The sequence below is a fragment of the Bolinopsis microptera genome, chromosome 13 (assembly GCF_026151205.1).
Source record: "Bolinopsis microptera isolate Bmic1 chromosome 13, MBARI_Bmic_1.0, whole genome shotgun sequence".
Lineage (NCBI taxonomy): Eukaryota > Metazoa > Ctenophora > Tentaculata > Lobata > Bolinopsidae > Bolinopsis > Bolinopsis microptera.
The window spans coordinates 14,443,722-14,455,930 of NC_087084.1; the positions used below are offsets into that span (position 1 = coordinate 14,443,722).

Here is a 12,209-nt window from a genome sequence, read left to right on the forward strand (position 1 = left end):
CCACAACCTAAACTCTCGGCTCGAGTGCAACATACCACAACCTAAACTCTAACCTTCATAAAAAGCGGTAATAAAACATCCTCCAGCGGGTCGCTCTGTTTCTTCATGTTATTGTTCAGTGTTACCTGCTCTATCTTCGTTACTGTCTCGAATACCCACTGAGGGTTACCGTCTTCTTCCCTGGAGACGAGAGGAATTTTAGTTACCATGGTAATCTGCCAATTAGAATATAGTGGTGGTGTCACGTGGTGTGGTTTAACCAATAGGGAGCCAGGATTTACTTTCTTTGGAATTTTAGCGGATAAGTAACAATGGGTTGAATATTTGGGTTTGTAGTAGTTGAGTGTTAGGCCACCAAAGCTGCATTCTTTAGATGTTTGCTATGAATGGGAGCTATGTCCAATGTAATTTGTGGTATATTCATTGATTCTGATTATATCTGAAAAATTAAACTACAAACTGCAATAACGTGAACATATGTCCATGTTTTGATGCATATATTCTGATAACCAATCTTAGCACAGAATACACACCACGTGACACAAACCAACCAATCAGAGCACAGAATACACAACACGTGACAAAAACCAACCATTTTGCTCTAGAAACACATTTTTTTAGAAATTTTACCGGCGTATCCTCTAAAATCATCTAATTTGTTCAATTTTAGGGAGGGGCGCCAGAAGGGGAGGGGGCGCCAACAGGGGGCGCTTTTTCAGCGGAGGGGGGGGGGGGGGCCTCCAAGGGGGTGTTTTTTCAGCGGAGGGGGGGGGGGGGGGGGCCAACAAGGGGGTGCTTTTTCAGCGGAGGGGGGGGGGGGGGGCAACAAGGGGGCGCTATTTCAGCGGAGGGGGGGGGGGTGCACAGAGCCGACTATTACTCACTCATTAGACGGTTTGTCCTCTTCGTCGCTGCTGCTGCCATCTCCTCCGTCCCACTGTTTGTACGCCTCTACTACTTCTGCTAGACACCCTGTTTTCTTGGCACCCCGGATAAACTTGTGTTTCAGGAGCTCTTTTGCAGGCGGGCGCTGAGGATTACAATTAGGATTATAATCAAATTTACACTGCAATACTTTTGCAGGCGGGCGCTGAGGATTATAATTAGGATTATAATCAAATTTACACAGCAATACTATGTAAATAGTAAATACTATGCTCTTTCGCAGGCGGGCGCTGAGGATTATAATCAGGATTATAATAAACACAGCAATACTATGCTCTTTTGCAGGCGGGCGCTGAGGATTATAATTAGGATTATAATAAACACAGCAATACTATGTAAATAGTAAATACTATGCTCTTTTGCAGGCGGGCGCTGAGGATTATAATTAGGATTATAATAAACACAGCAATACTCTTTTGCAGGCGGGCGCTGAGGATTATAATTAGGATTATAATCAAATTTACACTGCAATACTATGTAAATAGTTAATAATTTAAAGACGCTCAATCTGCCGTGCAGGTCCTATTGGAGAGAGAATCAAACATTAATCAAATGTTAATGGGAATACTTAATTCTATAATTATGTCAAGTTTGTTTGTTGTTGTTGTTGATAAACAATAGGATTTTTGGCAGAATACGGTGGATGAAAAAGTATTTTTTTGCCGAGGTTTTATGTTAAAATTCATGATTTAAACGATAAAGAAAAGTAACAAAAGTAAAAACAGCAACAATATCAACTAACATTTTCAGGGTCCCTATTAAGACAAGAAGCGACAAAATCTTTAAAGGATTTAGTGTAGTCTCCATCGAGTTCAGGAGGCTTGTTTTTAGGTATGAGGAATAGTACTCTCATAGGATGAAGACCTGCGGTGTGACATAATTAGTTAATTTTATGTAATTACTTAATTAATTAGTTAATTTTATGTAATTGGTTATTGTATAATAATCTGTTTTCGTTCTTTTGAGTGGGTCGATCATATAAGTGGGACAAAGTGAGAGTCTCCACTGAGTGGAGACTCTCACTTTGTCCCAAAAATCAATTAGTTAATCAATTAGTTAATGTAATAATAATAAATTGAAATTTAATAACACCACTTTTAAACCTCAGCAGTGATTAAACTAAGTAGAGGTAGCTTATAATGCTTGAAAATATATCGTGAATACTAATGAATGTAATGTAATATAAGTAATGTAATTACGGTATTATTCTAGAAGGTATGAATAAACACTTTGTTACGTCATCAACAGCTGCTACTGTCACGCGACTGCAATTATTCCTTATATAGCTGTTTGAACTCAGCTATTAGGTTTGTACTTAGTTGTTAGGTTTGTATGGCGTTTGTTTCGTAACGTTATAGTTAATGTGTTCTTGTGTAAATTTGTATTGATCCCGTTTGATGCGACAAGGAATAATAATAGTTAATAATAATAGCACTATAATAATAATATAGTTATATTAGCACATTATCGATTCTAACTTCTGTTTCACTGGTTTTATTACGTTATCTACACCGGCTACTGAAAGGTTGGTAACTAATATGATGTAACATTAGGTAATACCTGGTAACAATAACTGGTAACTAATATAATGTGATACCTAGATAATACCTGGGAACAGTGTAGGAGGAACATAACTGAACGAAGTAAATGACGGATGATATTGCACACAATTCGATTACACGATAGAACCGCCGGCTCAAACACTTCATTTCTCGTCCCGGTGAACAATAATTTGTTTTACACTAGTAACAGTTTTCATGGTACTGCCACTGTATACTCGATTTATTATGTCGTGATTACCGTGCTACTTTTGAGTTTTGTTTTGCTTACTCCGTCTCTTGGAGACGCTGTAAATATAAAACTTTATAGTCGTCATTTTATATTGTTTTGTGTCTGATGGGGAGGCTGTACTGTGAATATTGTATTAGTTTCCGTCTTAACCTTTATTTATTAATTTATTATTTTCTAACTACTGAAAACGAGCAAATTCTTAGTTGCAGTGAACATTGTATTGTGAACGTCAGTCCGTGTACAGTAACACTGCATAAATGAATAGTGATGATGTGACCGCATATGGAGGTTGGTAACTAATATGATGTAACATTAGGTAATACCTGGTAACAATAACTGGTAACTAATATGAAGGTTGCTAACGTTATAGTTAATGTGTTCTTGTGTAAATTTGTATTGATCCCGTTTGATGCGACAAGGAATGATAATAGTTAATAATAATAGCACTATAATAATAATATACATAGTTATATTAGCACATTATCGATTCTAACTTCTGTTTCACTGGTTTTATTACGTTATCTACACCGGCTACTGAAAGTCAGTTGTTTGGTCTTCATACTGTAATATATTTTGTTGTATGACAAGTAACTTTAAAATTGCCTCCCAAACTTTAGTGATCGTTTAATTTTCTAAAACCTTTTTTAGAAAGATTTTAGACGTTTAACACGACTCAAAGAATGTGAAAGGATCGCGAAAGCACCTTCCAACAGCCATGGAAAATGACGAGGTTCAACTAAAGAAGACTGAGGATGAACTCTTACAAAATATGGAGGAGGCAGGAAAGGAAATGTTTGCAGCATGTATCCACTGGGATGCAATTGCTCAGTGCTCCATAATGTTTCCTCCCAGCCCAGCCTCACCATTCATCGACAAATTCCCCTCAGAAAACCTGAGAAAATCAGAACAATCCGCAGCCAAACAACAGGCCGGATACGAGGGAGAAGTTAAAGTATTCAGAGCTTTAGAAGATTTAGGGCAGGGGAGAATCGTTCTACATAGTTTAAAATACACCCATCAGCAGTACGGACTTTTTGTAGATCACGAGTGTAAGAGGAAGGACCAAGAAGAGGAAGGAGAAACTGATTTCCTGGTGGTTCACGATGGTTTCATTGCAGTTGTAGAAGTCAAGACTCTTGAGAAGTGCAAGAAAAATCTAAAAACGGTGTTTGAAAGGAATTATAAGAAGTCAAAACAGCAGAGGGAGAAAACTTGCAGATTAATCAAAGGAATTTGCAGGAAAGTCGGTTTAGGCGAACCGGAAATACGACAATTCACAATTTTCACAAACATCACCAGAGAAACGGCCGAACAAATATCTAAGTATTCAAGTTTAGAAGAAGAAGAAAAGCATGACATTCTTTTTGAAGACGATCTTGTTTTGGGCGAGCATAAAACTAAGAATGTTGAGCAATGCTTTGATATGTTCTACAAGAGAGGACATGGTATTGGAGCGGGCGAGAGTGAGGGACAATCTAATAAAACTTTGGAAGCTAAAGTTTTGTGGATTCTTCTTGGTCTCTGGTGTGTTGATAATGAAAATAAATTCAACACAGAAAAATGTGATCTAGGAAAGACGATTAATCACATTGACGTACTCTTAAAAGACGCCTTAATCACAAATAAACCTGAGGGCCCAACATCCTCCAAAATTAAAGGTTCTCCAAAAGTGTTCAAAGATCTGGGAATTAAATGTCTTACTGTTGAACAGAAAAATGTATTCTATGATAAGAAGCCCAGATTGTTGATAAACGGTCCTGCTGGAAGCGGAAAAACATTGCTGATTATGGGGAAGGTTATTCAACTGGTGAAAGAATCCGAGACTTCTATTATAATTCTTGTTTCAAACAACCTGATAGCAGAAGAGTATAAAACGAATCTGCAAAAATTCGGTATAAGCTCTTGCATTGTCAATTATGGACGTAACTTCGACGAGGATTCCATAAAATGGGAAAATAAACTTTCTATCGTTTTCTTTTCGGACTACTTCAATGCCAATGCTTCGCCGGAAATGGCTGTCGAAGAGAGACTCAGTGGATTGATAGAAGTTTTCCAAACTGAATCTCACATTTTTATAGACGATTTCCATGATTTTGCGTTTGCAGTTGCAATGTCATCCAGTACATTAGATTATCTTCTATGTGCAATTCTGAGGTCTCAGCCAGAGCTAAACGATGAAATTGAAGATATATGGCAATTCGTTCTATCCAAAATATGTTTACCTTCTCCCAAACTGCTTTGGGTTTCTTTTGACTCATTGCAATCACCAGTTAATGCTTTTGATCAGCAGTTGGGAGACCTTGAGGATTGGAAATCAAAAATACATGTTCACGAACTATCAGCAAACTTAAGGAACAGCTATGAGATCGCATATTTTCTTGATTTTATACGAAATGAAAAGTTGGCCAACATAGGTAAGCGCATAGGCATTTTCAATGCCCTTCAAAACAAGAAATACAAGGCAGCCAATGGAAAAATTTACAGGGACAGCCTTTCATACATACCTTTTGATGTAAAGCAAGATATAGGCCACTACATACACGGACCCACCCCAAGGATTCTTTTGGTCGATGTTCATGGGAGAAAGAAGCATACTGTAGCAGGCTATTTGACAGATTCTTTAACAAATGAACTATCAAAACTTGTTGGATGCAGTTCAGTCGCAATAATCCATGATGACTACGGTCAAAGACTCAAAGATGTAAAAGGTTATAATTATGTTAGGTTGGAAGACGTTTGTCAGCAATCCAAAGAAAAAATAGATAGTGATTTTCCTGCTTGTAAAATGGGTTTGCAAGTTCATCATTTCGATGAAATAGCCTCCCTTGAATGGCCAGCAGTTATTGGAATCATTGAAGTAGATGACCGTGATAGAATCCCATCAGAGGATTTAGATAATTACTTCGCATTTTTCCGTAACATTGACCCTGTATTATTCGAGATATTCAATTTTTCAAAAGATCAAATAGATGCCTTTTTAACAAAAATGTACCAAATCGTCTCGAGAGCGAGGGTCTATTGTACTTTCATTCTGGTGACAAACCTCAAGAAGCCAATTTATACTTTTATGAGAAACCCATCTACAATTGACGATGAAGAAAGGCCTCTACAAATTGGATTCGACTGTGATGCAGTTTTTCCATTTTCCAAAATCGGAATTTCAAAAAAGGAGTATAAATCAGTGAAATTGACAAACCAGTACTATTACGTAATTATCAATAAAGCCTTGCAAAAACATGAAAAAGATGGCCAAAATAAGGATCTCTTGATAGAAATTCTTGTAAGTTTTGGCTTGGATCCAGAACATTTCAAAAAACCAATAAATTTGCCAAACGAAGAGCTTTCGAAGATCATTCGCAACGTTACCGGGATCAAGCCTTGGATTGGAGAGTTTGTAGATAGAATGACGTCGTTTGTCATCAGTCATTTCCATTCCCATGCGTGCGTTGACGAAGAAATGATCGAAATTTGCGATAACAAAGATATTGATTATCCCAGTCAGCACGAAGTAATATTAATGAAGGCAAACGATCTTCTTTTTACCAAAGCTGATAGCAAAGCCGCTCAAATAACTCAAGAAAAAGAGGTTAAAACTGATGAGGGTGAAGATGAAAAGGTTGAAGCTGAGGAGAATACAACTGTTGGCGTTAAAACCGACGAGGTTCAGAAAAAAAGACATTTGCGGCTTTGGCACGAAGCTAAAACACCTGAAGAGAAGTTCTTCATGTGGGCGTTTCAATCTTTCTTCAAATGGCACTTGGAAAAGACAAAATTCATTGACTAAAACCCACCCAAATCAGACTAACCAATAAAGGATGCAGCATATACTTCACCTGTCACATACCAACCAACCAGAACATAGAACGTGACAATAAAAAAGCTCACCTGCAAGCGGGGGCTCTCCCTTTGCCATCTCGATAGCAGTGATTCCCAGGGACCAGATGTCCGCTCTCGTATCGTAGGAGGACTGTTTTATTACTTCCGGGGCCATCCAGAATGGGGTTCCTAAAGGGGTGGGACCGTCAGAGTAATAGTGGATCACAATATGGGACTTAAAATAACGTTATATTATTTTAAAGTATATCATTATTAGATATTGTGCGGTGTGAACTGTAGTTATAGATTTATATTCTGTAATTTCTGATATTCTAATTTCTTAATGTGATAGTGTTCTGTAATGTGATAGTGTTCTGTAATGTATTCAATAATTCAAACATATTTTAATCAATTAATACATTTTATATCAATTGGTATCATTTCTTTCCAAGATTGTGTAGCAAAAACTGCTTCTATCAACTTAAACAAGCTCCTCAATTAATTTCTATAATACAGTACGATCATTCCTTAATGTGCGTTTTTGCAATGCCCTAATAAGGAAGTGTCTTATCTTCACTGCCCTCAATTATACAGAGAGTGTACAATGTACATTGTCAGTGTGTTGCTATGTACACTGTACATAGCAACACACTGACAATATACTTATTATTAACTATTTCAACAGGGAGATGCAATGTAGTGTTCAACAGGGACATGTTACTGACGTCTCACTCTGCGATAATAGCAGGGGCCGGGGGAGATGGTATTTATATTTTGATCTGTAAAATATATTTAATAAATTTTAGAGACTTGATTTACTGACGAAATTGTTGGAAAAAACAATGGGCTCAAACCTTTTAAATCATCAACAAACATTGCGCCGGGGAAGGCATGTCTATGTTTTTACACCATTGAAATATTGACTAGAAAGTTGTAATAAACTACAAACTTGTCCCCCCTGGCCCCTTCACTCACTGTACTACTGTCGCGAAGTGTTGACAGATTAGATACAGCGAGGTTAAAATAAAGCAGGACCTAGTTTAACTTATAGTTGTATCTCTACAGTACTCTAATGTTTCTAGGTTACTAGGTTACTAGGTTACTAGGTTACTAGGTTACTAGGTTAAAATAGAACAGGACCTAGTTTAACTTATAGTTGTATCTCTACAGTACTCTAATGTTTCTAGGTTACTAGGTTACTAGGTTACTAGGTTACTAGGTTACTAGGTTAAAATAGAACAGGACCTAGTTTAACTTATAGTTACATATCTCCAGTACTCTAATGTTTCACGCTCCAAACTTGTTATCTGACATGGTGTGTTAAATCTTGATGGTAGTTTGTGTCATAAAAAGAAAAGAAACATATTCTATTAGACTTTTACTTACTCCCAGTTCAATTTGTAACGGAGTTTTATATTAACAGGAAACGATGTAACAGAGTCAATATATTTTAATGTTGCCATGGGGTGGCAAGTCCCCATACGAGATGGTCTAGGAGGATGTCCCTGATTTACGCTCGTCTACATACTCGTTGTTATATTGTTGTGATGTTTTGAGTTCAAAGTTTATGATAATTCCGTATATTAAAGTCACTATTGTACCTCGGTTTCAGTTCCTTGTTTAACACTGCCGTACAGGGAAACTGCGACCAAGGCCAGGGAAACTGTTGAACTCTAAACACAACAACAACTCATCAATAATGTTCCTATCCGGACACAGTATACTGACCTACGAAAGTGTGTCGTTTGGTGAGGGTGTCAGTTAGTTGTCCTGCTACTCCGAAATCTGCAAGCTTCACGTCTCCGTTACAAGAGAGCAGTATGTTAGCAGCTGTAAAAATAGACAGTTGGTTAATTAAAAACAAACAATTGATTAATTAGAAACAAACAATTAATTCATTTGTTGTTGAATTTAAGTTGATTAATTAATAAACTAACCGATCAAAACACTGTTAAACCTCGATTCAGCTAGTTAATTTAGCCTGACATTCACACCACGTGACACAAACCACCCAATCAGAGCCCAGTATTCACACCACGTGACACAAACCACCCAATCAGAGCCCAGTATTCACACCACGTGACACTCACCAACCAATCAGAGCCCAGTATTCACACCACGTGACACATACCTTTGATGTCTCTGTGAAGTTTCCTTTCTCCGTGGAGGTAATCCAGTCCTTTTAACACTTCTCTGAGCATGATAGCTATACTTGACTCGTCCAGAACATTCGCTTTTATCTGAAAATTACATTTTATTTACATCAATTATACAACAAATTCTACAGTCGCTGCTAACAGTGGACTTAAGACTCTTTCTGTTGACAAAAAGGGGGAGTTAGGAAAGGTTAGAATATCCAGATACTTGTGGGAGGGGGGGGGGGCAAAAAGTCTGCCGTTTTGATGAAACTGTAAGAACCCTACAATCTATAAAACTATAAGCTAAGAAGAACAATATGTACTTGAACTCTAGCTTAAATCAAGGAAACCTTCCAAGACCATCCCCGACCCTGATCTGTAGGAATGTAGATCATAAGGAGTAGTTCGGTACATTCCAGTACATTTTGTACACTCAGGAGGATGAAGGAATGTAAGTTGTGACTAAATGTACACTGGAATCGTGCGTTTAGTAGGATCTTATAGTTTTGTGTACAATTACTATTTACTATATTACTTTAACATGCAGCATATTATAATGTGTGAGCATGTGTAGGAGTTATCTGCACGTGCAAGTAAAATATGCACGTGCGAGTGCAATGTGCACGTACGAATAATGTGTAAAACCACAGTTGTACAACGGGCGGTTCAGTAAATTATCTGTTATACTTATAATTTTACCGTTTAAAAGGTTTAATTCAGTACTGAATGTTAAGCTGATATTAATAATTATTAATGGTGTAAATTTGTGCACAATTTGACTGTTTAACTAAGCTATGTGTGCACATTGTACAATTTAAATTATCAGGAGTACATCGTTCAGTAACTTAATTAAGTTAAGTTCAGTAACTTAATTAAGTTAATATGACGGTATTATAGTAGAGAAAATAAAATTGGTATCTAATATTTCCCATGGAAAGTAAAATCAGCATTCCTCCCGAGCCGGATCTATAAATCAACAGTTATTAAATAACTTAAGTAACTTGAATAACTTAAATAACTTAAATAACTTGAATAACATTGCTCGGGTTGGTTACATCATCACTATATTTAAAGTTTTCAGCAGCGTTAAAAAGCCTACAAGATCTGTCATGGCTGGAATGTGAAGCACGTGTATTAAAGGTATGTACAGTAAGCTCACTGTGTACAAATCTTATCTTCTTAATAATGCATTATATCTACACTGTCTAATAAATAAATAAATAAATAAAGTCAATTTTTACAGCACAGCAATATATATCTAAATATCAGATCCTCTGTAATCATAATGTACATGATACATGATACATACTAATATATTATATATAAATACGCTAAAATATACTCTATTACTACACTATGTATACTTTATTTAATACAGTATAATATATACTCAATTAATACACTAGTTGTTATACGCACTTGTACGTTATACAGTTGTTAGATATCACTAAAGCACAAAGAACCACGCCCTTATATCTCCATCTTCCCAATGTGTGTAATAGTGGACGAGTGACAAAACCACTTGGGAAGTCAAGGTGGTAATTGCTTCTTTCAGCTGTACACTTCTGAGGCTAACCGTATCTAAAAACAATGCTTCCACAAATGATATTCAGATTCACGTGGTGGCTTAGAGTTTCCAAGCCTAAAATTATGACGAACAGCTGGCTCATTAACTGGCTAAATGTATTATTTTCTGTTCTGTGATAAAAACCCAGAGCACCAGTTTTTCATTTGGCGTACCTAATGTTCGTTTGTATTAGCGACAAGAGAAACGCCATTGTTGGACGTGACGAGAGTGAGGAATCCTTATTATATATATATTAAAGTCACTATTGTGACGGTACATTAGAACTAGACAGAAACAAAGTGTGAAGGGCCTGAACGGAACCCCTCGGTTTCAGTTCCTTGTTTAACACTGTCGTACAGCAAGGACATCCACCGCGCCAGGTTCTATGTCGGATATATTTATCGGATATATTTATTTTCAAAGGCTGTCACGTGATTGAAACGAAAATATTCACAAATGTCGACTAATGACTAAAAGAACATTTCACGTACTAAATAATACTTCACGTGGCTTTAATATCTGCAACCAATTAGCAAGGGGTATTTGACCCGTGAAAATAAACTAATAATAATAATTTATGGCTTTAACCGACGAGAAAACAATTCCAAATATCTACTGATCCTGACAGATATTGGATTTACTTCATTACAGTTATTAGACAAATTAGATTTAAGTTATTTCCAGAATATTCAACAACACCATAATATTATAATAAGGGTAATTCTCAAGATAATAAGATCAATAAGCCAGGAAAATTATATTAATATTACGTCATTAATCCTATTGTACTTACCCTAAAACCCTAGATTGAGATTGTAAAATTTAGCGGATTTAAGTATCATGATCTAAAGAAGAGTACCAGGTCACAGTAAGTATGTAATGTGTGGCGTGGTGAGGTGTGGTCGTGTAGTGGGTGTGGTGGGGTGGGGTAGGGTGTGGTGCTGTGTTATTATTATATTATCAGAATTACATAACAGAGGGGGGACTCGCCCAAGTTAGGGAATATATTTCACAGATCATGATTCATGCATAGTATAGTATTGCTACTTATTTAATGCAAAGATCATGTACATTATTGTACAACTACTGTCTATAATTGCTTTGTCATAACAACATAGATGCCAATGTACATGTGTATTAACAATTACCCAGTTCCAATATTCAGGCACTTCATTCTAGGCGGGGCAAGTACAACAGAGGGTGTCAGATCAGGTACTCACCCCAACCAATCAGGACACAGAATACGCACCACGTGACACCAACCAACCAATCAGGACACAGTATTCAAGCAAACCAACCAATCAGGACACAGTATTCAAGCAAACCAACCAATCAGGACACAGTATCCAAGCAAACCAACCAATTTTTAAACAGTAAATATTTGGAGCCAAAATAAATGTTTAATTCGCTGGAATGACGGGAACTATGTAGAGAGAGCTAAAGGTGGGACGGCAGTTACTTGGCACATACCACCGTGCCAACGTTACCATGGTTACTAACGTTACCGTGCAACCTAAACAATTACTGCTAGTTTAACTGAGTTTCGTGCTGGTTAAAAAACAATTAATAATAACTCCACATGGTATGTAAGTATTAACCAGACCTGTTTCTTTAATGGAAGGGAACGAGGAAAGCTAAAGGAGACACGAAACAACCAATCAGAGCACAGAACACACACCACGTGACACAAACCAGCCAATCGCAGAAACATTGGAGGTGTGCGATTACAGGGCGTTATAAAAGTGGAAACTTTTTGTTTTTTATATATTTCAAGTTGATAATTCTTAGGAGAGATGTTGAACATTCATACGCACTGTTGAACATGTTGAACATTCATACGCACCCTAGTCTTTGCAATATCTTATGGTTGTAAACCAAATACTATCTAATATGCTTATGATATCACCGGTTGTAAATAAGATATTATCTAGTTTTAACAATAACTTACCAAT

General features: G+C 36.9%; 2 protein-coding genes across 4 annotated transcripts in view; both read right to left on the reverse strand.

Moving 5' to 3' along the window:
* Positions 1-12,209, reverse strand: part of LOC134825307 (methylcytosine dioxygenase TET-like) — an 80,428-nt gene that overhangs the window by 45,945 nt on the left and 22,274 nt on the right. The window lies entirely within an intron of this gene.
* The window catches only part of LOC134825309 (serine/threonine-protein kinase 26-like), a 30,789-nt gene that overhangs the window by 1,476 nt on the left and 17,104 nt on the right, over positions 1-12,209 (reverse strand). For both annotated transcript variants that reach the window (XM_063837478.1, XM_063837477.1), the window contains exons 5-10: positions 8,684-8,792; positions 8,281-8,382; positions 6,622-6,741; positions 1,688-1,809; positions 885-1,030; positions 54-180 (exon numbers count right to left, since the gene is read on the reverse strand). In XM_063837478.1, the coding sequence (XP_063693548.1) occupies positions 54-180; positions 885-1,030; positions 1,688-1,809; positions 6,622-6,741; positions 8,281-8,382; positions 8,684-8,792 (726 nt within the window). The remainder of the gene's footprint in view (positions 1-53; positions 181-884; positions 1,031-1,687; positions 1,810-6,621; positions 6,742-8,280; positions 8,383-8,683; positions 8,793-12,209) is intronic.